Source organism: Phalacrocorax carbo, chromosome 2, assembly GCF_963921805.1.
Source record: "Phalacrocorax carbo chromosome 2, bPhaCar2.1, whole genome shotgun sequence".
Taxonomy (NCBI): Eukaryota; Metazoa; Chordata; class Aves; order Suliformes; family Phalacrocoracidae; genus Phalacrocorax; species Phalacrocorax carbo.
In genome coordinates this window covers 38,664,991-38,690,618 of record NC_087514.1, presented here as the reverse complement: position 1 = coordinate 38,690,618, position 25,628 = coordinate 38,664,991, and the positions used below count along the sequence as shown (strand labels likewise).

The 25,628-nt window shown below is 41.8% G+C and overlaps 1 protein-coding gene across 3 annotated transcripts; it reads left to right on the top strand.

Moving 5' to 3' along the window:
- Positions 1 to 308: 308 nt before the first annotated feature.
- On the top strand, positions 309 to 24,839 carry ADHFE1 (alcohol dehydrogenase iron containing 1). 3 transcript variants are annotated; one of them, XM_064442614.1, is made up of 15 exons: positions 309 to 413; positions 909 to 946; positions 3,233 to 3,276; positions 3,464 to 3,517; positions 4,745 to 4,899; positions 5,066 to 5,262; positions 5,661 to 5,738; positions 6,884 to 6,989; positions 8,227 to 8,379; positions 9,493 to 9,591; positions 10,490 to 10,568; positions 10,722 to 10,818; positions 14,541 to 14,698; positions 18,368 to 18,496; positions 23,276 to 24,839. In XM_064442614.1, the coding sequence occupies exons 1-14, from the start codon at positions 358 to 360 to the stop codon at positions 18,449 to 18,451; spliced, it is 1,398 nt and encodes a 465-aa protein (XP_064298684.1). In that variant the 5' UTR covers positions 309 to 357; the 3' UTR covers positions 18,452 to 18,496; positions 23,276 to 24,839. The 3 variants fall into 3 exon arrangements, with proteins under 3 accessions (XP_064298684.1, XP_064298683.1, XP_064298682.1); XM_064442613.1 differs by having other exon boundaries at positions 19,100 to 24,839; XM_064442612.1 differs by lacking the exon at positions 23,276 to 24,839 and having other exon boundaries at positions 18,368 to 19,868.
- Positions 24,840 to 25,628: the final 789 nt, after the last annotated feature.

The following is a 25,628-nucleotide window of genomic DNA, read 5'->3' as shown; positions in this document are numbered from 1 at the left end:
TCCACAGGGCGCATCTTGTACCTGCTCAACCAGAGAACATGGCATTTTTCCACACACACCCCCGTTTTTATGCTGCTGACGACGTTATGGGTGAACTTTCACCACTGAAAACCTGGGTAGTTTGTGCATTTCCAGCAGCGATGAGGAAACCCGAGCAGAGGCGCGGGGGCTCCGCGGGCCCTGAGGAGCTGAATCTGACGCTTCAGCCGTGCAAAGTCCTCGCTTTTGGTAAACTACGTGAGGGGAAGGGGGGGGCGGGCAGCGGGCGGGAGCCTGGCACCTGTCCCGGGGGGAGGGGGGGGAGGAGGAGGAGGAGGTGGTGCCGGCCCGGCCGCCCCCCCCCCCGGAGCTACGGCCATGGCGGCGGGGCGGGAGCGGGTCGCTCGCCTCCTGCGGCAACTGCAGCGGGCTGCGTGAGTGCGGGGCGGCTGAGGGGAGCTGCGGCCGCCTCAGCGGGGGGAGCCCCGGCCTCCGACGGGGCCGCCGGTTTCCCTCCCTGTATCGGCAGGTGCCGGCAGCGGGGCGGGGGGCGAGGCCGGGCGGACGCTGCTTTTTAAACACCGTGAAAAGCAGCGGCAGGTCCCTACCTGGGGGGGTCGCCTAATGCCCCCCCTGCCCCGCGCCGCCCGCCCGCCTCACACGGGCACCCCGCGGGCCGGCTGCCCGGCCCACCCGTGTTCTTCCGTCCGTGGGACCCCAGCCTGCCGCTCCCCTGGGCCCCGGGGGTGTGCCGGGCCGCCTCAGGCAGGCACCCGGGCCCCCGGCAGGCCTCTCCGGGGTAGGGCGGCAGGAATGGGTGCAGACAAGAGACTTTTAGTCAAGGACAGATTCGGTTCCTGCTTTAGTTTTCCCTTTTAATCATGGCTATTTTTGGTTTGTTTTTTATTTTTTTTTCCTCTTTTAACTAGATGTCGGTGCCCAAGCCATTGCCACACATACTCCCAAGGTAAGACTTAATTTGTGTCTCCAAAATAATTCTGTGGGAGACGATCACCCTGTAAAGCTGTACCTACCACTGTAACCTGGGCAGAGGGTGCAGGTAACAGGTGGGAAAGAGAACAGTTTAAAGGATAAGGTAAGCAGTCTGTTATTTTGCAGCTGTAAAAAGATGGTGGTTATTGTCAGAGAGGTTCACTGTTTCCACATAAGCCACAACTCAGGCATCCTGTACCTCTCTCCTCTTACTGTGAGGCAAGCTGATCAGAAATCTGCCCTGGCTGCTACTACTGCTGTCATCCCCTGAGCCATCTCAACTTCAGGTCTGGTTTTGAAGGGAAAAATACATGTCCATTACATTAGAAAATAAATGGGAGGCGATGTGGATAAAAAGGAGCTATTCACAACGGTCTGGTTTGGCTTGGGGAATGTAATCTCTATAGGCTTTTTATACAGTCAGTCTTGAAAACACAGCTTGCTTGGGCCAGGTTTGTGGAGTAAGAGCAGGAGAGCTGCACTGAGTGACCGAGTCACCCTGGGAGGAATTTCTGTTTGCTTTGACTATAGGGAGGCTATGGGAATAGCTACCTGTATGCTGGTCAGCCTCCAGATCCAATAAAAATTGGTATTTTGGGCCATAATTCCAGCAGTGTGTGTGGCTTGGTTTCACGTGCTTTATTTAAGAAACTTTTTAAAGAATTGTCGTTACCATTTTACATAGGCAAAAGCTATATATGTGTTCAGATATTTGTTTTGCCAAAGACTAGCATACAGCAAGACAGTAGTGCAGCTGAGAAATAGAATTTCATTCTTATGCTTGTCTGCTTGATGACCTACTCAGTCAATTCAAACTAAGCCCTTGCTAAATAGAAGTCTTAGTTAAGAATCCTCGCTGTAAGACAATGGAGTCTGTAATGTAGCAAGATGGTATCAGTTCAGTAAGTGTCTAAATAGTGGAAATTGATTTAATGGTGACTGTGAGCAGAAAAAAAAAAAAATGTTCATTGTGTTTCTTGGCAGTGTTCAAGGAAATAGTGCCATTTTTGAACACAGGAAAATTCTTCCTGGAAGTTAAGCTTGGCTCAAGAATATAACAGCAGGGCATCTATTATAGTTTCAGAAAGCAGGAGAGCAAATGGCTTGGACATGTTCTTAGCCTGTCAAATTAATGGCTGAGAGTACAGCAGACTCAGACTCCAGGAGAGGTCAAACATGTACAGCCTGGCAAGAGATGGCAATGAAAGAGCTGATAGCAGCTGGCCTGGGTTTGAATAGGAAGTGCATAAAGGATTTTAATACATCTATCTGTTACTGTTGTGGGTCAGCGCTTCAGTGCACCCCAGAGTGTCTGTAAGACTCATTATTGTGGCTTCGTTCATTGGATCTGAATCCAAATCACATATTTTCAATTAATGTAGCAGACAGAAGGCATGACTTCAGCAGGAAGAGCAGAATGTCTCATCTGATCTTTTCTTGGAGAAGAATGGGCTGTTTCAGTTGATGCAGTTTGTTTCGCTTTGTGGTAAAATCAGGATATTGAAGAAATAGAGAGTTTTGTGGAAATTCAGGAAGAATGACATGGCAGAGAGAGGATGTGACTGAAATACGATCCTTATAAATAACTTCTCTCTTCTACTCAATAAAGTTGGTAGTGACACACCAATTCTTGTTAAAACTCTGTTGTTTATTAGCAATGCATGCAGTTTTTTTAATTTTCAAGCAAGCAATTCAGTTTCACCTTGCAAGTTCAGGACTAAGCAGAAGTAAAATGAAGTGTGAACACCTGTCAGTATTGCCCTCACACATACAAAAGATGTTCTGTATCGTGGTGCATATGGAGAGTGCCTCATCAGTTTGTCTTAACAGTTGTTCTGAAGGTGATCATGGAGCCTCTACACACTTGTAACACCTCTCAACCTGTATGCAGCAGCCTGTATGCTCTGCAGATAATCAGTTCTACTTACTATCTGCTGTTCTGGACTTCACAGGCTGCAGACAAATTCTCATGCAAACTTCTTGATAACTTACTCAGTTTTTATAGGAAGGAATTCATTCTTGAAAGAAGGAAAAAACACTCTTGTTTTGCTGAATTCCATGAATCAAATTAAGTACTTGCATCATTTTATCTCACAAACAGCAAGGGATGAAATGGGTAACTGTTACCCAGAAAAGCCAAGATGACCTATGCGAGTGTATTAGTGATTTTAAAAGTAAAGGAATCTGTCAACCCTAGTGCTGAGGTACAGATTGAAGTAACTTTTTGTACCCTAATTTTACTGTTTCATTTCCATTCTAGTACCTGAACGGCCTACCCTGGGAAATACAGACTATGCATTTGAGGTAGATCTAATAATAAAATATGTTTGATTTAAAAGTAGTACTTTGTATACTTCCAAGTATGGCATTTAGCAAATATTTACATTCATAAATATTTATATTTACTTTGAGTGCTTGGGACTGGAGGCTATTTCCCCATTTTTCCAGAAAAAAATATGTTGTTCTTTTTTTTTTTTTTTTTTTTTTGTAGATGGCCATTTCAAACATCCGATATGGAGAAGGAGTTACTAAAGAGATTGGCATGGTAAGCACCCGTAGTGTAAGTCCATCACTGGTGATAAGTTATTTTCTAATGGGCAGCTGCTGCTATCAATCCATTTTATAAGGGAAATCTTATATGTGGTGTGCCTGAGTCTCCACTGCTTTGCAGTATGTGTAGTAATATATACCAGTGTAAAAAGGTCAGAAAATACTGTTGGGTAAAGAACAGAAACATGTTACATCAATGTTGCTGTGGTATAAGTTTGTACATGAAACGCAGTTTAGTGGATAATGAGATTGTGGATGATCTGCCAGAGTTATGCAACAATATTTTTCTCTGACAGGGAATTTAATTCAAAAAGTTTTGAATCCTGGTGACTCACCAGGATTTTCTCAAGATCACTTTCATCTCTTCTAGTGCTCATTAAAATGAATCAGAGACTTTCCATTAAATCAGGTGGATATTCATTCAGCTCTGAATTTGCACTGTGAAAGTGTAGAATTTTTGTTTCAGTAGTGTGAGATGATTCACCTGAGTGCATTGTTCCAGGTTGCCTTTATCACTGGGTTTTTTCATCTATCATTTTTTCCCTCTCTTCTTGGCATTTATGGCATTAACAGTTCTCTTTTTTTATTTGCAAATTTGTGAATAGCTCAATAGTAAATGACATTAGACTGAACTTCTGCCTTTAAACAGCATTAAGATTATTTTAGAACTGCATGTTTTGTATAGCTATTGTGACAATTAATTTAGCAAAGGTTAGGATGTGGTATTATTTTTTTTTTTTTTGCCACCTTATTTTGATTTTTTCATCAATAATTTAATATTCAATATTAAATTTTCAAGATTTTAATGCTGTGCTTTGGTAGGCATTTAGGGGAGACCTAACCTGTGGAAAAGCCATTTTATGTAACAGGAATTGTGTAGGGAAAAAAATTTTGAAAAAACATTTTACATTTTACTGTAGCCATAAGTGGTTCCACATGGTTTTCACTTGTTTAAGATCTTTATCATTGGTCTTCTTCTGTCATAAGACTTCAACTATATAAGTTTGACAGCTTTATACTTTATGCTGTTTTCTGCATCCTATGTGTATATGATTAATCCTTTTTAGCTGATACTGTTTCAAAAATTTTACATGAACCAACTACTTTTAGGTTGGGTTTTTAATTATTATTACATGGTTCAGTTGATTTGGATTAGTATTACAATAGTTCATTGTTTGATTTTGTACCAGTTGTTTGGTTTTTCATTCCATTGTTATTGTAGGACCTGCAGAATCTTGGTGCTAGGAGAGTTTGTTTGATGACAGATAAAAACCTCTCCCAACTCCCTCCTGTAAATGCGGTATTGAATTCCTTGGCAAAATATGGTATAAATTTTCAGATGTATGATAACGTCCGGGTGGAGCCAACAGACCAAAGGTACTACTTCTGACAGTGCACTTCTCAAAGTAGTCCTTAGGCTCTTACAGCATGCCATACAGCTGTTTAAACGCTGCCTTGTGACCTCTATGCTGGTCTTAATAGTTAGTTTCTCTATGTGCTGTTTTAATCCTGACTAATGGGGAAGCTTTTCTTGTTTTCCAAGTTTCCTGGATGCTATTACATTTGCTAAAAAGGGAGAGTTTGATGCCTATGTTGCTGTTGGAGGTGGATCTGTCATAGACACCTGTAAAGCTGCCAATCTGTATGCATCCAGTCCTACGTCAGACTTCTTGGATTATGTCAATGCTCCTATTGGGAAAGGGAAGCCTGTCACTGTGCCCCTCAAGCCACTTATTGCAGGTAAAGCAGGAGGGAGGTTTGTGGAGAGAGGGCTAGGAGAAGGGGAGCCATTCTCCACCCTGTGTCATATTTCTACTGAAATCAGGTTACCATGACTGTTTCACCTTCCTTTGGGCTTACTTCTGCTCTAGTTGTATTCAGCAGCAATTTTGCTATTTACTTCAGTGGAATTAAAATCACAGTTTCTGTCATTAGTTTGTCTTGTTTAGCTGAGTTTGACTCCTTTTACTGAGAAAAGAGATCGAAGTGGCAGTTTCTGTTTGACCTGTTGGCTCAGGCATACTCAGGATCGGGGATACCTATATTTTTGGTGGCATTACTATTGTGTTTTTATTTATTTATGTTGCAATATTGTATATTACTTATTATTTGTTGTTATCCCCATTCTTCCTTTTAAGTTCCTACGACAGCTGGAACTGGAAGTGAAACCACTGGTGTTGCCATTTTTGACTTCAAAGAACTAAAAGTAAAAACCGGTGAGATTTTTTTCCCTGTCTGCTATTCAATACAATTGCGTTTCTAATGTCTTCATTATTTCCCTGCCTCAAAAAAAAGGGATACTGCATGTCATTTCAGGTGTCATTTTGTTTGACTCAACTGCCAAAGGCAAATTTGAAGAGCTTAAAGGTTTCCTCCTTGAATTAAATTTATAGCATATTAACATAATGAAATATCTATGTAATACAGTGGATTATAGTTTGAAGGCAAAACAGGAAACTAAAATCTTTCAAGTTCTTAAATGGCAGAAAACGCTAATTGCAAAGGAAATTTCTACTTACATTCAGGGTCAACCAACTGTTCCTTATTTCCTCTGTATTTTTCTTTCAGCTTTTAAGACTTGTGTTTCTTTGTTGTGTAATTGCAACCAAATGTTCCTTTTCCTGACTTTTGAAACCTCAGGCCTGAGATGCTGTGCAAGTGAGGGGCACTGTTTTCCTTTCGCCTTTTCATCCCTGGCAAATAATGACTGAAGCTAAAATGTCATCTTAAGCTTCATAGCTGTTTTGAGGTTTTCATTTTAAACGCGTGGATATATGCCACACAGTGTACTGTACTTGGAACCCAAATGGGTGTGCTAAGGAGCTCTGACCATAGCTCAGAGTTTTCTGGTCTATATGTACTAGACTATGTCAGTCTATGTCTGTCTGTCTGTCTCCCTCAAAGCTACATCTGTGCCCCCTTAAGCAAAACATGAAGGCATGGTTACTGCAGGTGCTGAAGAGAGCTATTAGCAATAGCAATTGGTTGTAGACAAAAACCAGTCTTGCCCTGTGATTGTTCACAGAAGATACAAATCTAAGAATAATGGTGCAGATGCCATTCAGTGCAGACATTTTGGAAGTATAGTCTGCTCAGGGAGGTTTACAAATGGAGAGAGAACATTGTCTGGAATAATTCACTTCATGCAACAGCCTCAAATCATGTAACTCTCTTACAGGGACTTCATAATCAGTAAGACTTAGATTCATAGATACTTCTTACTCTCCCTTCTCGCTCTTTGCTTTTACTGTCATAGTTTCAAATAACTTCCCCTAATTGTTACATTTTGAACCTTAAGCTTATCTTGTCCTGTTTTGTTGCAACAAATCTTTAACTCATTTTCCTCACTTACATATTCCAGGTATTGCTTCAAGAGTCATTAAGCCAACATTAGGCATCATTGATCCTTTACACACACTGTCTATGCCTGAGCGAATAGTGGCCAACAGTGGCTTTGATGTGCTTTGGTGAGTTTTCTATGTAGACTGCTACTTGAATTTATTACAATTTTATATTTTTACTATGATTTTAGAAAAAAATACGGTTTAGGAGCAGAAAAGGATGATCATTTTCTCCCTTTCCTGTTCTTGTTAAGGCGGTCTCCGTTATACTTTCCTCTTACTTAATTTCACTACCCTCCTCAGAACATATGAAAACAAATCACTCATTTGCAGAAATGTTTGTTTTCGCAGTGCACTGGAGAAACTGTTCGCTTCCAGGATGGTTGTCTTTAGGGAAGAGAGTCCAGGTGTCCCTCTTTAAGAGATTATGTAGATGATTAATCACAACTGTGACAGCATTTAGCATGTCTCATAGACACGGCAGGGAATAGAGAAGGTGGATTTTCTAATAAAAGCCACGATGCATCAAGAAAAATGTATGTAGGTTTGAGGGATGCTGGCAGGTCTTAGCCCAATTATGACCATCTTCAGGACCTCTCTCCTGAGCTTTTCACTTAGCACAAAATTTTCTTCATCTTAAACAGCGTTTAACTGCACAAAATGCATGCAAGGTTCTGTTCAGAGGGCTGGAGCTTGCTTTGCTTCTGGGTGCTGTGTATATTAAAGTAATAGATGTGTAATGAAACCGTGATTTCTCAAGCTTGGTGAAGTACCCTCAACTACAGTGCCTGTACTGGAATCGAGGCATTTGTTCATAAATGAAAATGGTGGTGTCTGTAGGTTTGGGCATCTAAATGTAGCAAGGTGTGCAGTGCCCCTTCTTTATGTAGTCAGATTCACAAGCATCCAGGAAATAAGACTGTTGGCAGTGCCATTTAGCGTAAATATCGTACTCCTAATTTTTCGAAGGTCAATACTTCTAAAAGAAAGGTACATATGCTTTCAATGCTTCCAGTGCTTACAGCTCCTGTCCTACAGAAAGGAAGCGCACCCATTGCAGATGCACAGGGCTCTTCAGTGAAAAGCATTACACCCCAAGGTGCCAGTTCATCGAACCTAACTTTAAGCATGGTGTGAGCTGACAGATCATGACTGTGTTTAGATTGCCTTTTGTGTGTCTGTTGGAGGGCGAAAGGCTCTGGAGGTCCCCGCCCAGCATTCTCCCAATTGTTCCTGAGATTGTATGTCTATTTTTGGCAACTGTGAAACACCAGAAGTAAATAAGGAGAACCTGCATTCAAAGGGCAGCAGGGCAGTAAAATGGAGTGCTCCCACTTAAGTAATTCATTTTTTAATCTTTTAGCCATGCTCTAGAATCATATACTGCTCTTCCTTACAACATGCGCAGTCCCTGCCCTTTGAACCCAATCGACCGACCGGCTTACCAGGGCAGCAACCCCATCAGTGACGTCTGGGCTCTTCATGCACTGCGCATTGTGGCTAAATATTTGAAAAGGTAATACATTTAACAGCCACCCCCCTTGCAGTACGTTGAGTCTTCAGTGCCCAAAAAGGAGTGCTTAGAACAACATTAATTTTAGGCTAAAATAAGGCAAACAACTACATTAAACCTTCATTTTCTACCCTGGATTTCTTTTAAAGAAAGCAAAAAGTTTTTCAAATAAAATTGAAAGTAAAGTTAGGGTTACTAGGTTGTCTTGAGGACGTAGCTTTTTAATGCCTCTGTGAACCTATTTCAAGCTGCTCAGTTAATATGGAAGCAGCATTCACATTTTTTCAAGAATCCCCTTTCTATGATGGTGTAAGGGGAATGTATAACAAACTGAACAGAATACTGCTGGTGTAACTTCTGTGACCTTCAGTGTAAATGAAGATACTTAAACATCCATCAACAAGGTAACTGCATGTACTTACAAATGTGCAAAATTACGCATTTAATGAAAACTAGTTCATACTTAGAAGACTTTTGATTTAGATGAAGTTTTGACTTAACTGGGAGTTGGTTTTGATCCCTACCAATAAAGTTTTAGCCTGTATACAGTTTTGTATACTGTGTGTACATCTACTAAAGATCAATGTGGGGTTTTTGTAAAATACTTTTTACAGTACCTAGCTAGTCAACATAGTTGTCTGTTGTTCCTGAGGAATCTATTCATGAGACTTCTTCCCCATGTTGTCAAACTGCACAAGCAGTCTGATGTGTAGGAAGGCAAGGAACCCTGTCCTCTTCCCATGGGGGGTTCAGACCACCACGTAATGAGATAGTGAGAAAGCTGGAGTCATCTTCGGACCATACATAGGATTGCCAAAGCTCCTAAGTAGAATTGTTGAAATCACCACTGAGGTGAATATGGCTAAATTCACTCTGTTTACTCAGTGTTTAGACAAGTGAAAGGAAACTTCCCTTCACTGAACCAGTTTGATCTACTTACTGATCCAGAAGCAGGATTGTTCTCTTACTGGAGTGTAAACTGATCATATTTCTAGAATTTTTATCTCAGCTTATCTTAGAGGTTTCTGTCCATAAAGAAGGCCTCTCTCCCTTCTCCATCCTGAATTACCAATCCATCTGTGAATTCACTGGTACTGTTGTCTCCATGGTGTACAGAGCCATCAGAAACCCTGAAGACCGTGAAGCAAGAGCCAACATGCACCTCGCAAGTGCTTTTGCTGGTATTGGCTTTGGCAATGCTGGTGTTCATCTCTGGTGAGTACAGAAAAATGCTAACCTCTAGTTTGTTTCAGATTGTCAAAGTCATCGCCGCCTTTGTTGCTAAATATATAAGAAGTCATTGTAGCATGGCCTGCGATGCAGGGGGAGCTGTGCGCTGTGAGAAATTGATGGGCTCTTGGCATTTATGTGTATGAGGATTGAGTATTCTGGCCAATCGTGACAATTACAAAACATGGCCTTCTTTACCTTTTTTGATAATAAAAACCATAGTTAGAAAAAAAATACTCAACATCATTTAAATTGTTTAATTTCATAATGGCTGTTCTGTAGTGAGACAACAATGAGGTAATCTTGGGCCCTTCCTGAACTGGCAAGTTTGTCTGTGGGGTAGGTAGTCAGCTGGCTGAAATGACCTGTAATTAATATTGCAAGGCAATGCAGTTTCATAGGGGTGGAAATCTCAGAGAAGCAAAGCCTAAGCCTGGATTGTGTGGAGAAGTTATTAGCAGTCATTCTCTTCAGAGACCTTCCTTTCATTCCTTCCATTTGAGCAAATCTACTCTTTAATTATACTTTTAAATTAATGTTTGTTTTTCTCAGGCAGTGTGATCAGGTAGAGATGCAGATTATGCTATTTTGGTGTATCTGTATTACTGTAGTAACTGAACATCTTTCAGTCCAGTCAATGGAGTAATACAACTTCACACTCACAAAGTAAGGAGCTACTGGTTTTTACAGCTAGGTCCCTAAGGTACAGAGGTGTGAGGGTTGTCTGTACCTAATATCCATACCATATCTGTACCTAAATACCTTTAAATGCCTGTACCTAAGAGACTTGCATACAGAGACTGACCGTGCAAGGGACTGAACACACCTTTTCCAAATACCAGGAGAGCTGTCCTAACCACTTTCTCTCTGCTATCTTTTCCAGCCATGGAATGTCTTACCCTATTTCTGGTTTGGTGAAAACTTATAAACCAAAGGATTATAATGTGGATCACTCTTTAGTGGTAAAACTTGGTTTGTCTTTGTTTTCATTTCAGTTCTCTGTTATCTCACGTTAATGAACATTAAAGCACATAGAAGTTGAAAGTATATGTCCTGTTGATGTGATTTTATTATCTTTTTTTTCCTTTTTTCTTTTTTTTTTTTTGTTCCCCCAGCCTCATGGCCTTTCTGTGGTGCTGACATCCCCAGCAGTGTTTGCTTTCACGGCACAGATATGTCCGGAGCGGCACTTGGAAGCTGCAGAGATACTAGGTAGGAATCTCTGTGGATATAACTTACTCATACAAATGGAATTCTTTCCAAAAGGTCTTTTGGAGAGGGGAAAAAAAATGTGTGCAAGCAATTGTAGTTTGTTGTTGCAGGGGGGTTAAGGTTAAAAAACAAGATTCTGGAGCCTAAGTTACACATAATGCAAACTTAGGTAGAATAATGCTAAATTTTGATATTGGATGATGGAGTTAGAGAAGCAAGCTAGAGAAATCTGCTTCTTGCCTAGAAAACTGGATAGCTGAAGTTGACTGTAGATCTGTTATGAATCACAAGACAGCAGCTGTGATTGGCATGTCTCTAGGTGCTTTATGGAGAGTAGCTACTTTAGACTAGATACCATAAAACAAACCAGTACTCGGGTGCATCTGTTACCTAAAAGGAAGCATTTTGCATATCAAATTTCCTGCTGTGGCAATTAATTAGGACAGAGTGATATTCTGAATCACTCCTGCTCTTTTTCCATGCCACACACAGGTTTTGGCCTTTCTAATGTAGGCTGAAGCTTGTTTGTAGGTGTTGGAATTTCTCAGGGGCGGATGTCAAGGGAAAGCATGGAGTAGGTATTCTGTGGACACATCTGTGATAGCTCAGAAGTGGGTTAATGAACACAGTGGCCTTTTCTGCTTCTTAGCAGAATAAAAGTAAATGCTGCAAGCTGACAGCTCATTTAAAGACTATCTTTTCATACAGTGCCTTGTTATCTGTGTAACCCATCACTGGAAAGTGTCCTAGAGAAAGGATATCTCTTCATTGCACCCCCAGCATGACTGTGTGTAATAAACTAGCTTTCAGTGATGTAATCTTGGAGCTGTTAGTGGTCTAGCTGTGACAGCATGGCTCTGTGGTGGGCTAATTTATTTATATCTAAGGTCAGATTTTTTGTCTCCACTAGACTGTTGTAGCTAAACTGCTGCTAATACCCATGCTTGCTAATGAGCAATCCCAGTCACATGTGCAGCAGTGTAGAAAGTAGAGAGAAAGCTGATGGGGCAGGCAACTCTCCTGGTATTTGGAAAATTTATGTTCAGTCCCTTGTATGGTCAGCCTTCTGTATGCAAGTCACATCAATCCACTCATGTGTATGAATTCCTTGTATAAGTAATCTGAAAGCATTGTGGGTTTCAAGGAAGAGTGGGACTTTTACATAGAAAATGAAAATATCCCACTATTTTAAAGATGATGTAAAACAACATGGTCAGAAAAAATGGGGAAAAATTCCATTTATTTTATAAATGTTGGCTATAAGGTTTGTTCAGCCTTCCTCCAAAGTATGCAGTCCTGCCTATGGTCAACACCAGAACACAAACCTACTTGGAATAATATACTAAGCTACAAAATGTCTGTGTTCCTACAGCAATGATGTACAACTCAAAGTAGACTAAGAAAATATTTCTGGATAACTAGCCAGCACAGCATATCAGTGGCTCCCCGATTTTAAAACAAGTGGTTAAAAAGCAAGTTCCTCTGGGTTTTGTGGTATCAGCGGGTGCCATAAATTCTGTCTCTAAAAGCTCTGTGTTGTGGTTTAATCCCAGCTGACAACTGAGCACCACACAGCTGCTTGCTCACTCCCCGCCCCAGTGGGACAGGGGAGAGAATCAGAAGAGTACAAGTGAAAAAAACTCATGGGTTGAAATAAGAACAGTTTAATAACTGGAAAAAAATATTAATGATAAAAGAATACACAAAGCAACTGATGCACAATGCAGTTGCTCACCACCCACCAAACGATGCCCAGCCCATCCCCAAGCAGCAATCACCGCCCCCCGGCCAACTCCCCGCAGTTTATATACTGAGTGTGACGTCATATGGTATGGAATATCCCTTTGGCCAGTTTGGGTCAGCTGTCCTGGCTGTGCTTCCTTCCACCTTCTTGTGTACCTCCTCGCTGGCAGAGTATGGGAAGCTGAAAAGTCCTTGACTTATTATAAACACTACTTAGCAACAACTAAAACGTCAGTGTGTTATCACACTATTCTCATGCTAAATCCAAACCACAACACTATACTAGCTACTAGGAAAATAATTAGCTCTATCCCAGCTGAAACCAGGACACACTGTTAATTTTCTCAATAGAAATTTAAACTATATTATTGTCTGCCCTGCTGTAAAGGGACTCTGCCGAAAACGTGTCATGTGGAATTGAATTTGTTAATTCCCACCTAGGGTGTTTACTTCTGATTCCAGTCCAGAGACCAACTGACCACAGTAGGTGATTCAAATCTGTCATGTTGCCAAATGCAATGACTAAGAAGGTATTTTATGACATGGAGCAGATTACTAAATAGTTATGTTGTGTGTATGTACAGCTGTGAATTAGGGTATAGCCAGAAAAGCTTAATACCGCCCTGGGTGGGTTCTTAAACAGTTGAAATAGGTATGCGTGTGGCCAGAAATTTTCTAAGTACAATCAATGACTGATGTATCCTTTAGGTTGGGCAAAAAGTACTGGAACTATAGCAATATTGTAAAAGTGCTGTTCATATTTTCTGTCCTTTTTTTCCCCTCTTCCCTTTCCCTTTTACTTTACAATCTGAGGATACTGGATTTACGTCCCAGTTACTCCTCTACAGTAAAACCCAGGATAAACTCAGGCTGCGTGGCATAATCCTAATAGCATAAGATTTCATACAAGACTCTGTCATACCTTATTTATCAATGTCTCCCAGACATTCTCTACCACAGTACTGCCAGTCTTACTACCTAAATATCTGAGCTCCTCAAATGAGCTTGTTGGTCTCCTGTTCACTTAAAGTACCCCCCCTTTGAATATTACAACTGCCTGAACTGTGTGAGGAACAAAGAAAATATTTTTCCTGTAGCTATGTTGTGCTCTTACTCATCTCCCAGTATGGCAATTGGTCCTAACATAGTTCTGGTGTAACATCATTGAGGTTACACAGAGAACAAATTTAGCTCAGCTTACTTTGAAAAGAAATCACATGGAGGAACCTGTGTCTTCTATCTGGATGTGTTTTTGTTATTACTTTTAAATAAGTCCTGACAGTTCATTGCAGGAGAGGAAGCAAGCTATTCCATCAGAAATACTGATAATATTTCATTTTATATTGATGCTTTCATTACTGTTCAGTAGATGTTTCAAAGATACCAGTTCCTTCTCTTCAGTTCTGCATTATCCTACACAAGCCAGTGGATATTCAAATAGCATTAAGTTTAGGACTTCCTTAACCCCTTGAACACTGCCCTGCCATTGTCTTTCTCAGCCTACGTGCTCTAGTCCTCTCTTCGAATGTGTAATTGAACAGAATAGTCAGTGGTTTCTATGTCCTCTAGATGTCAGCAAACTCAAGGCCTTAAAATAAAGTTAGCGTTTGGCACACTGTCCATAAAAATAAATACCATTGACGCTCATGCGTTAAGCTTCTTTCCTCCCAGAAGTCAGACCAAAAAGTGCTCCCTGTAAGCACAGAGGGAAAGGAAGTTAACCTCATGTGGCAGTTAGTCTTTCTGGCAGCAGTTACCTGCTTCTCCTGATCTTGTTTTATTTCACAGAATCACAGAAGTTTAGAAACTATTCCAACTGTAAAATGAAGACTGATTCCTCTTTTTACTTCATGTTGCTTTTACGGCAGTGACTGTTATGTATGGATATGAATTCAGCTGATGATATGATTAAATTAAGTCCAGAACAGGCTTCCTCCTCTCTCTCCACCCTACAGTCAAGGCATTATGTCTTATTTTAGGAGCTGACATCTGCACTGCCAGAATCAAAGATGCGGGGTTTATTTTGGCAGACACGCTCCGGAAATTCCTGTTTGATCTGAATGTTGATGATGGCTTAGCTGCAATTGGTTATTCTAAAGCAGACATCCCTGCATTAGTCAAAGGCACTCTGCCTCAGGTAAGACAGAAAGCAAAACAGTTTTTCTTGACAAATTAAAAGAGCAGATTTTTGAAAAAACAGAAGTGTTTCTTTGCAAGCAAATGTTACTTTTAGTCCTACATGAGAATTAAAATAGAGAAAATTATGGATAGCCCACTGTATTTTGTTTCTCTACACAGTTTACGTCTTCTCAGTGAGATGGAGTGCATGCTGCAGTCTGTTCCTCGCATGGATTCAGAAAGAATGGCTAGGTTGTGTGGTTTTTTTAAATGTCACATTTTTAAAAAAGAGGATGTTTTTCATAGACTTTTGATCTTTGTAGAAGATAACTGCTTTGTCATAACTCTCCCTGATAATTATGTATGCAGGATGGGTTATAGATAAAGCCTTAATACCAAGTGCTATCTGGTAAGAATGATCGAGCTCACTTTGCATTAAACTTTTCCATATTGAGAAGTTGCACTTTTCTTCCCAGATGGCTTTTTTGTTCCATTGACCCCCTTCAGAATATGAAATAAGGTCCCCTGGGATGGTATAGATTAAACTTGTAATAGCCTTTATTGTTTCAGTGCTCACAAAGACACTGCAAAAAGCAACACACCACTCCACAAGTAAAACCCAGTGTCTTCCTTGTAAAAAGATGGTTTGATTCATATGCTATGGACTGTTCTGTCCACTTAGGATTTATTTTCACCAAGTAGCAAAGGAAATAAACACTACGGAGAAAATGAAAATTTTATAGGCTGAAAGGTTATTCAGTTTTTCAGCAGTACCTCTTACCATGTCTGGTTCTTCTCGTTCATAAATCTCAGAGCAGCTTAACATCGGAGGGTAAATATTAATATTCCTATTTTATACCTGAGAAAATGACACGAAGGTGCAACTATTTACAGTCACGCACAACAGAGCAGTGGCAAAGCCAGGAAGAACACTAAGGTCTTTGAGCACCCATCAAATAGGTTATGCATGTAAATCATTATGGGGCATTTTGGAGGTTTGTTTTAATAAATACGTTCCTTTAAAATAATTGGGTTTGGGTCATCACAGCACAACTGCTCGTTTAAGGTGTGTTTTGCATAGCTGGGGGAGGGAGAAGGTTCTTCACCAAAAGATGTTGAAGAGGTTTTTTGTTTGTTTGTTAGCTCAAATTTACTTTTAATTAATTTACTGTCATCTGACAGCATTGATGAGTAATTGTATTGTGTGAAATGAGATGACCTAATAGTTTCTCAAACCTCATTTTTGTGTATGAGATGTAGCATGATGAAAATGTATTAGTGTTCCTTAATAGTCCGTTATTACCCACAGAGGTAGTCCATACAGTTTAACCTTTGGTATATTTTTTCTTTTCATCTTGCAGTAGGTTTTCTTTGGAATACAGCACTGACCCATTCACGTCAGCAAGGCAGTGTGGTGCAGTGGTGGTAGCACTAATAAGTGTGCGGGGTGTATTCCACGCTGTGAAGTGCAGGCTGCAGGAAAACAAAACCGAATCTACTCTAACTGTCTAGATCTGGGGTGGGAACTCTGCTCAGACAAACACTTATACCTGAAGTTAAAACAGAATTTTGTTTTCCTGTCTGAGTCTGTTGAAATTGATCGTATTTACAGGCAGCAGTGGGTCTAGCAAAGAAGATGCTGTCCCAAGGTCTAAGGTGGCCAGCCCTGTGATGGTGTTTGAGGGGAGATGGGGAGGACTGAAAATGAGAGGCTGTAAAAGGGTTGTCCTCTAGCCCACCCACCCCCTGCAGACATCCCAGAGGCAGCTACAGTGTGGGCTGAACCACTGATGAGCCAGGAGTTGCTCATTTTTTGGCACTAGACCAGAATGCACTGAGTCAGACAGGGTGAGCTGGGGCCTTGCTGTCTGGGCACCAGGAAATATCAGCAGGCTTGTGCAGAGGGAGTGCTGGTGCCTCTGTGTTGAGGCATGCAGGAGGAGCATCCATTTGTAGCCTTCTGTCTATACAGGTGGGATGTGATACAGTCTGTCAGGGTGGTCGTCTCATGTCACCCCATGTGACTTTACAGATAACTCTGTCCATCTCAGTGCACAGGGCTGCAAAACTGTAATCTGGCCCAGAATGTCCTAATACAAGCCCAATGACTTTACCAAGTACTTGAGCACTGAGTTGTTAAAATTTGCATATTGTGAGTCTGAAAAACAACATACCTTTGCCTTAGTGCTGTTTGAATTTTCCATTTGGTTTCAAAGCTGTGTAGAACCACCTTAGCCTTTTCTTCGGCTGCATCGGCGTGCATAGTAGCACGGGTCAGGGGTGGGGAAGAGCTATTGTTTGATAGCTACTGCTGCACCAGCAAAGCTCCTTGTGGAGGTAAAGTTATGCACACAAAGCTGCGCTTTTCAGACTCATCACAAGAGATGCTAACTGTGCTGAGTGTGATTATGAACTGTGAATATCTCACAGCTGACTTCATCACCATGGTATTTCACGTGTTAAGTGCAGTGGCCTCTCTTGCTGTGTAACCACATCCAGCCTGTCCGCAAATTGCAGCCCCATGGGTTGAGAGGGAAGCAGAGCAGCTGCAACAGCGGTGTGTGCTCCACTCAGGAGGGTGTCTCAGCTGAGCCTGTCCCTGAGGAGGGGACTGGAGGAGCCCCTTCCCCGGCATCTCACTTGGTGCATGAGGCAAGGCCCCTAGCAAATGATATCCACTGTCTCACATGTGAAAAAGGGGGGAAGAAAATTTAGAACTTTTACTGGGACAGCCTCTCCCACGAGGGAGATGTCGAAACAGGCTGTAGCAGAAGAAACTCTTATCTTGCCAAAATACCACATTTATCTAAAGATAAAAGTTCCTAGTGTAGTCCTGGCCTCTGGTCTTTGCAGATGTTTGTAACTCTCCCCAGCCTTTCAATCAATGTTAAAATCATTTATTGTTGAAAGCGTAAAAGCACTAATCATAACCAGTATGAGTACATTAATGTTAGGCCCTTTCAGCTGAGTGTTTCTGCAGTGACTGAATAGCTGCACTAATACAGTGCCTCATCCTCAGTAGCGTGGGGCTTTTCTGAATTGCCATCCCTGCCTTTGTGGTTATTTTGTCAAGCAGAGCAGTGAAGCGTACACCTGAGTTTCATTTCAGTCAGCGGGACTTCAGCGCATGAAAATTCTGTTGAATCACCATCCAAATGAAGACTAGCCACAGCTATTTTGTATTCTGATTCCAAAGTGTCAGGCCATTTATTAAGCAGTTTCACTACCATCTCTTTTTTGGAGTCTGAGTTGCAAGCACTGTTTACTCTCCCCATCTATAGCAGTTCCTGAGCTTTGAGAGAAGTTGTAATTAGAAAATCTTGGTCCCTAAAAATTGACCTCCTAGTTCCAATGCTGGCAAACAAATTTTAAAATGGACTGTATTCCCAGGATACTACCCACCACTGTACTGACATCTGTGATTGACAAGACCTGTGTTTGAAGTACTTGACTTTATAAATGAACTGCATTTTAATCTTGCTTCTGTGTATTTAATTATAGAAAATTTAATGTATTCTTGAAAGTACTGTACAGTTGATGATGCTTCAACCATAATTACTTGATTACTTATTTGCAAAACCTTGTTATTCTCTGTGAAGGACATTAGTACAAAGGCACATAGTTCAGCTACTGTTTGATTAATTTTATTGGCAACCTTCTGCAATCCAGTTTTTCTTTAATCTTGTAGGAGAGAGTGACTAAACTATCACCGCGTCCCCAAACAGAAGACGACTTGTCTGCCCTCTTTGAGGCTTCCATGAAGCTTTATTAGCTTAAACATTGTGTTCTGAAAAGTGTGCCCTATTCTAACACAAAGGTAATTTCTTACAGATATGGGGCTGAATTTGTTTAGAGAATGGGAGAACTTGTGTGTCTTTCACTTCTGTTCCATTGTACGCTGCCAAAAGGTCAAGTAATTCATCTTTAACTAAATAGTGCTCTGAAGTGAAGGCTTGACTGTGGGTTTTTATCGTGTTCAGTAGTCAGTAGTATTAACTTGCATTAAAGTTGGAACAGACTTCTCGCTTTACTGAAGGCTTTCCTGTGCTTTAGAGGTGGTCAAAGGTGGAAAAATGTTTTGAGGGATATTCCAAAACATTTTACAAATTATGTTTTTTGTTAATATTGTCTGTGATTTTGTTTTAAAAAGTCATGCTATTTAAGAAATAATTGGGGCATTTTTAAATAGGAAAGGGGAGTTACCTTGCAGAAGATGTCAGCTTTCTGTATTCTGTTCCACTTTATCATCTCTTTACTGTTTGGCTTTGCTAAGATGACTGTTGAACTGGGGTACTTTTTGTTGTTTGGTTAAGAAAAAAAAACCTATGCACTTCACACGTATTTGGAAAAGGCTTCCTGAAAGTTCTATTTGGGTTAAAATCTTGACATGTATTGTCAGGTATTTATCTTTCCTTTTAAGATCTATACAAAGTGTTCATAGGAGGAGCAAAACCAGACTAAAGCATGATCAGAGGCTCAGCAGGAACCACATAATGGCAATACCTCATCCATCATGGTCATTTTGTCTGTGTGGAGGCAACAGCTCCCTTTTCCTGCTGCATTCTGTGGAAATAAGCTATCAGCACTGTCTTGCTTCTCTGTGAAGCAATTGCTGCTGCTGAGCTCCTGCGGGTGCTGTCACTCAGAGCACAGCCACCAGCTTAAGGAAGTGGCTGTGTGCTGTGGTTCAATATTAAAAAGTGCTGGTGTAGCATATGGCTGCACAGTGCCCCGCTGGGAGCACTGCTTAAACGTGGGAATGAGTGTGCACGTTCAGAGCAGTTAACCAGCTGGTTGACTGTCAACTGAGAAAGGGAAGTGGGAAAGGGAGAAATGAAACTAAAATTTTAATACTATTTTTGTTTTTTTAAAAAGCACACATGGTTGTGTGTACAGTTCATTTAAATCAGATTCTGCTTCATGTTGAACCCTTTCAGCATCTGATTCATGCAGCTACCACAGCACAAGGCAAACATGAGAACCACCTCATAACTTCTGGTGTGCTTATTTCTTTTTGCTGGGGAGGGAGCATTTTTCAGTCACCCTGTTGAAGTAAAAGGCCCTATACTTACACCTTTGCATTTATGTCTTTGATAAAACTAGTGCTATCCTAGAATCTGAGGACAGATGTGTACTGGATATTGACATTGGATCTGTTTTAATGCTCAGTTAAACTAGGTGGATGGACACTGGTTGAAGACTGGAGATTTTCTTTTTAACCACAGAATGGGTTTAGTGGCCATAGGGACTGTAAAGCTGGGACTCGCTTTTGATTTCCATGCCCTTCTGAATCCTATCCTCTGCTGAAATTGCCCACAAGAACCTCTGTCATGAAGGCTAACGTTGTAATAGCATGGGGTGAGGGATTCACTTTATTGTATTGTGCAAAGCTGCCATGTTTGGAAAAAAAAAACACACGTTTTTGTCAAACCCTTTTGTATATAATCTTTTGGCCTGTTTAATCTTTCCACTCCTGTCTTTCTCCAGGCTGTGGTAGCAGTACACAGTCCTGAAGAGAGAATGTTTTTTCCAAGAGCTTAATTCATGGCAGCCATGCTGTGTTTGGGGAGTATATACTTTCTGGGGAACAGAACAGCACATGGGTTTCATCACTGCAGCAGAGCACTTTGATGGGCTAGTTAGGAATGTAGGGTATTTCCTTCCAGCACGCTTTTTATTTGCCATTTGTGCCAGTACGGCAATTATTAGCAGGCTGCATTTTCAACTGACAGAGCCTTGCACTTAACTTCCTATCCCAGGTAACCCAGAGATCTTGCTAGTTTTTAAATTAAGCCTCACAACCCCCTCTGATATAGTAGGTTTTATCCATATTTTATAGATGAGACAAAGGGTTTGATATAATACCTAACCCAACATAAGCAGATAGTGCTATAAGGGCCATTTCTGTTTCCCACACCCCTTTGGTCCCACACCAGGGTCTTTGGCTTAAACTGGTTGTGAAATTCCATTTATGGACATCAGCTACACAAGTGTTCTCCCACCACCAGTTTTTAGTCACTAGCGAAAATTTTCTGAGGGAAAATCAAGGGAGCTCAAGTCACCCCACAGTGCTGTCTTTCAAATAGTGATGGTGTGACAGGGAGTCATGCCCTGGCTCCGGGGCAGTGGTAGTTTTGTTCAAAACTGACGAGTCACCAGGGTTTTTCATGTATTATCTTTCTTAATTACTCTGTACTGAGAAAACCTGGTTGGTCAAATATATCCCTGTCTTTGAGCATGCCTATTTTGTGCACATGAGCCTGCCATTTGTGTGGGAAGCTGGGGTGAACTTGTGATTGTGAGTGCCCAGCAGTGGTTGGGCATGTGTGTGAAACGTGGGCAGCTTATTCTTGTGGCTCCTGGTACTGCTCTGTTACTCAAACCCTCTGTGACATATCTGTTACTGCCCTTAGATGATACTGGAATGCAAATAACCAACAATACTACACTTGCTATAAACAAAGGCTTATTTGAAAGTGTTTGAGAGCAGTGTTTAACTCTGTCATGTTAACTTCAAATTTATAAAGTAACTATGAACCAAAACCACTGAGACAAAGTAGACTTTCACTAGCTTCCCAGAGCATAATGACTCTTCTGCAACGTCATTTGCGTGGTGAGCTCGGTGCTGTGCAGGCACAATCATTGTATCGTGGGTGACAATCGAGAGCAAAGTTAGAGGTGTTCCAGAAATAAAGTACCTGAACTGCTGCATGGTATTTCTGTGAACATTTCAAATGCTTTCTGCACACCTTGCTCTGTGTAATCAGCACAGAGCTGTAAGTATTATTACATATTTCATGACAACACTACCAATCCTTGTATGTCATACTTGTTAGCAGTAGGGCTTGATCGAGTCTCTCCCTCTTCCTTGTAGAGTCAGAGACTTACTTTCTGTCTTAATCAGCTGTAACTATATAAAAGGATTTGTCAGTCTTTATACAAAAAAGAAGAAATGCTTAGTGTATCTAGACCATGTTTTCTTGAATAGGTTTTAAGGAAGCATATAAATGGCAGTTATTCAGTCATGATAGAATCATAGAATCATTAAGGTTGGAGAAGACATCTAAGATCATCAAATCCAACCATCAACCCAACACCACCATGCCTCCTAAACCATGCCCCAAAGTGCCATGTCTACACATTTTTTGAACACCTCCTGGGATGGCAACTCCACCACCATGCTGGGCAGCCTGTTCCAATGCCTGACCACTCTTTCAGTGAAAATTTTTTTCCTAGTATCCAGTCTAAACCTCTGCTGGCACAACTTGAGGCCATTTCCTCTTGTCCTATCACTAGTAACTCAGGAGAAGAGACCAACACCCACCTCACTACAAGCTCCTTTCAGGTAGTTGTAGAGAGTGAGGTGGTCTCCCCTCAGCCTCCTCCAGGCTAAACAACCCCCGTTACCTCAGCCACTCCTCGTCAGACTTGTGCTTTAGACCCTTCACCAGCTTTGTACCCCTTCTCTGTCCTTCCTGTACTGAGGGGCCCAAAACTGAACACAGCATTCGAGGTGTGGCCTCACCAGTGCCGAGTACAGGGGCACAATCACTTCCCTACTGCTGGCCACACTATTCCTGATACAAGCCAGAATACTATTGGCCTTCTTGGCCACCTGGGCACATGAAGAACAGAACACTGAAGAGGAATGGTTTGAGAGGCCCTAGGGACTCCTAGTAGAGTAGGAGTTACCACATTTGGGATTCTTGCTGTGGACGTTGACCTGCGACTTCTCTCCCCTAGTCCTGTATTCTCCAGGTTTTGTGCAGGCAAACACAAATTGAACCCTTGCCCATCTGGTTACTCACTCAGTCTAGCTACAGTGATAAGGTTAGATTTGGGGAGCAAGTACAAACAAGTGTTTGTGTAGCGCTGGTGAAAATAGTTAAAGAATAGGTATAGTTTTACCTGGGCCACATAATGGAGAGCCCACTCTTCTTTCAAGGTACTCAGAACTCTCAGGGTTGCTGCTTGGCATCAGTAGAAGCGGGAGCAGCAGGTAAAGTAGTTTGTCTGGCCCCTCTTTTCCCTTGCCTCTTCCCATTCCACTGTTGATTTTCCCAGCACTTAAGGCAAAAAGAAAATGAAGCAAAAAATATGTAACCAGCATGCCTAAATCTGCAAAAACTCCTACTGTCATCCTGTGTGAATAAACATGGAAGAAATCACAGGTAGGTTAGTGTGCATGCTCATTCCTCATCGCATCGAGTTCGCTTTAAGGCAATGTGCCAAGGCTGTCATGTTGGCTTTCCATCCCTGAGACCTGAAAAGTGGATGAGAAAGAGCTATGGTTAAGAGACACACAGGAAAGCTATGTCTAGGCACTTTCCGTAACGCCCAAGTAAATCTGCTTAAGCATCACAGTGCTCCAGGATGTGTGCAGTATGCTGTGGGTTCAACAGCTCCAACCGAATAAATCTGTCACTGCATTAAGCCTGTCTGTGGAGAAGGGACAAGGGAAGCCTGATGCAGGGCAGCATCAGTTTTTCATCAGACCATCTCTGAGTGCTTCCTAAATAAAAGGAAACATAATTTAAATTCAAACAGCGGCTAGTGAATACAGAAGGCAATGTGAGCATTTTCCTGATCTCTCCAGGAGCTGTAGCTCACGCAGCTTGTCTGCCACAGTGTTGGCCCTGGGCAGCAAGAAGAGGGTCTTCCACACCTACCTGCCCCTACTAATCCAGCCTGGAAGCCTGTTTCCATGTTTGACTCATCACCAGGCCTCCTGCAGAAGAAGAGGTTACTCTCTGAGCAATGGTGTGGCGGGACTGTTGGTGACTGAATTTGCAGAGGTCTCAGCTCAATTTGTACATGCGGATTTTTTTCCACAGGCAGTTCCCTTTGTACTAACTGCAGTGTACATATGCGAAATCACGCAGGCTCTCTTTGTTACAAAATGTTGAGTGCATCCTCTTCACGTGTAGTTGATCATGAGAGTAAGCACAGCTTCTACGCTTGCTGTGAATTTCTCGGTGAAACTGAGACAAAAAAAACCCAAACTCAAACCTGGGCCATCATTAGGAAGGCTGCAGTTCCCTTAGATGCAACGTTTCTGAATGCAGTCTTATATTTTGCCAGTTCTAGGCTCCCATTAAATAACCCACTGAAATGCCATTCATTTTCTTTTTTTCCCATTGTACTGAAACAGCTGCCACGAATGAGTTGGTAGGAAACGTTGTACAGCCAAATAATAACAGTAAGAGGAAGAACCATTTGACACAGCTCAATGTAATGTTAATCAGGGGCTTAAGTTAACTACTTTCCTAGTAATAGGAGAGGGGATGAAAAAAATACTTTCAGTCTTAAGTTTCTTTTGAAAAATTACGTGTACTCGCTTTTCAGAGAAATCTAAATGCAACAAATTGCAGCAGATATTTTCCTTATTTCTCTGAATGTGGGAATTAAAGGGAGGAAAGTTAATGCACATCCGTGAGGTGGCACAGTTAAGTGAAAGCAGAGGAAATGTGACCCATATCCTTTGGAGAACCATGTTAATTCACGTCGCACTGTAGAGTCACAGAGCTTGGTTCTGCAGCCATGTACACTGGCACCACATATGCCACCAAAGTCAACTGAGCAGCAAGAGAATGATGGCTGTGCCCACACTGTCGTCTGAGCGCCGGTAAATGTTTAATCTAATCTAATACTACTGTATCATTAAATATATATATACTAGCACAAACGCTGGTTTATTGATGTGGAACTTCTCTCTGTTCCCTGACTTGCAGTGACTTTGACCTACTTTAACAATGTACTTGTGCTTTTCCTGGGGTATGCTGGTTGGATGTTTGACTATACAGCCTTAAATTAGCAACTTGACATTGAAATGCTGATTTACACCTGCAGTCAAATGGATAACACATGTTAAAGACTGATTGTCAGCAGCTCCAATATGTTATCGCTTCATTCTGTGGCATTGTCACTTGCCTTTATGGGATTTAAGGACGCCATTGTGTGGCATTGTTGGTACGGTGGCATTGTTGGTACAGCTATGGACACAGCTGTGGGGGGCTGACACTGTGTGTGGACTCTGTCATCTATCTAAAAGCTGACCTCACTTTCGAAAAATCACTGTGAAAGTTTGGACGTTTAAGTATTGCTGTATAGTCTAAGACAGCATTGCAAATAAAGACGCTTTTTTGCTGGCATAAAAAACAGTTAAGACTGAATAACTTGCTCTTCTGACCTTTTCACCTTAAGGAAGATTAATGGTCATTTAGATCAGAACTTCCCCCCTGATCGGGGGTCTGAAAGCTTTGGGGATTCAGAGAGACAAAGGAGGGCTTTTCACCTCTAGGTCACCAGCACAGACCTGTGGTGTCTCTCTAGTGGCCATTAGATAGTTGCTCACTAGTCTATGCGCAAGAGTTGGTGGTCGTAATCCATTTTCCAATGGACAGGTCCCTGCCTTGTGAAAGCTGTTGCTGTGTGCTTATTTGAGCAGTGAGAAATGGGAATTAATGTGAACAGAGCCTGAATTGCATTTGCCTTGCACTACTAAAACCTCAGAGCCTCTATAACACTTGTTTTGGTGGATCAGTCCTTCTCCAGGGTCATCTTTCCAAGCCAGGAAGGCTTGAAGCCATGTCAGTGCTGTGCTGTGAGCGGTGGCGCTTCGGTGTTCCCTCCTGGAGGGCTGCAGCCTCTGCTCCACTTCTGGTGCACACAGGTCCTGTTCGGACACACTCACAGTGGTGCCACGCACATTTCTGGCAGTTAGGACATCCTGGGAGAGCACGTCCCACAGCCTTCATGTAGCCATCTCCCAGGTTCGGTTCTTGGTGTGGTCAAACTGATGTACTTCACAACCACTGTATTTGTGTTTTAAATTGAAGTCCTAAAACTAGGACTATTCAGTTGGTAAAACTGAGCACAGAGTTGGGAGCAGCTTTTGATAGTAAAGTAACCGTTTGTGACTTCTCATGTCAGAAACAATAACGTCACCA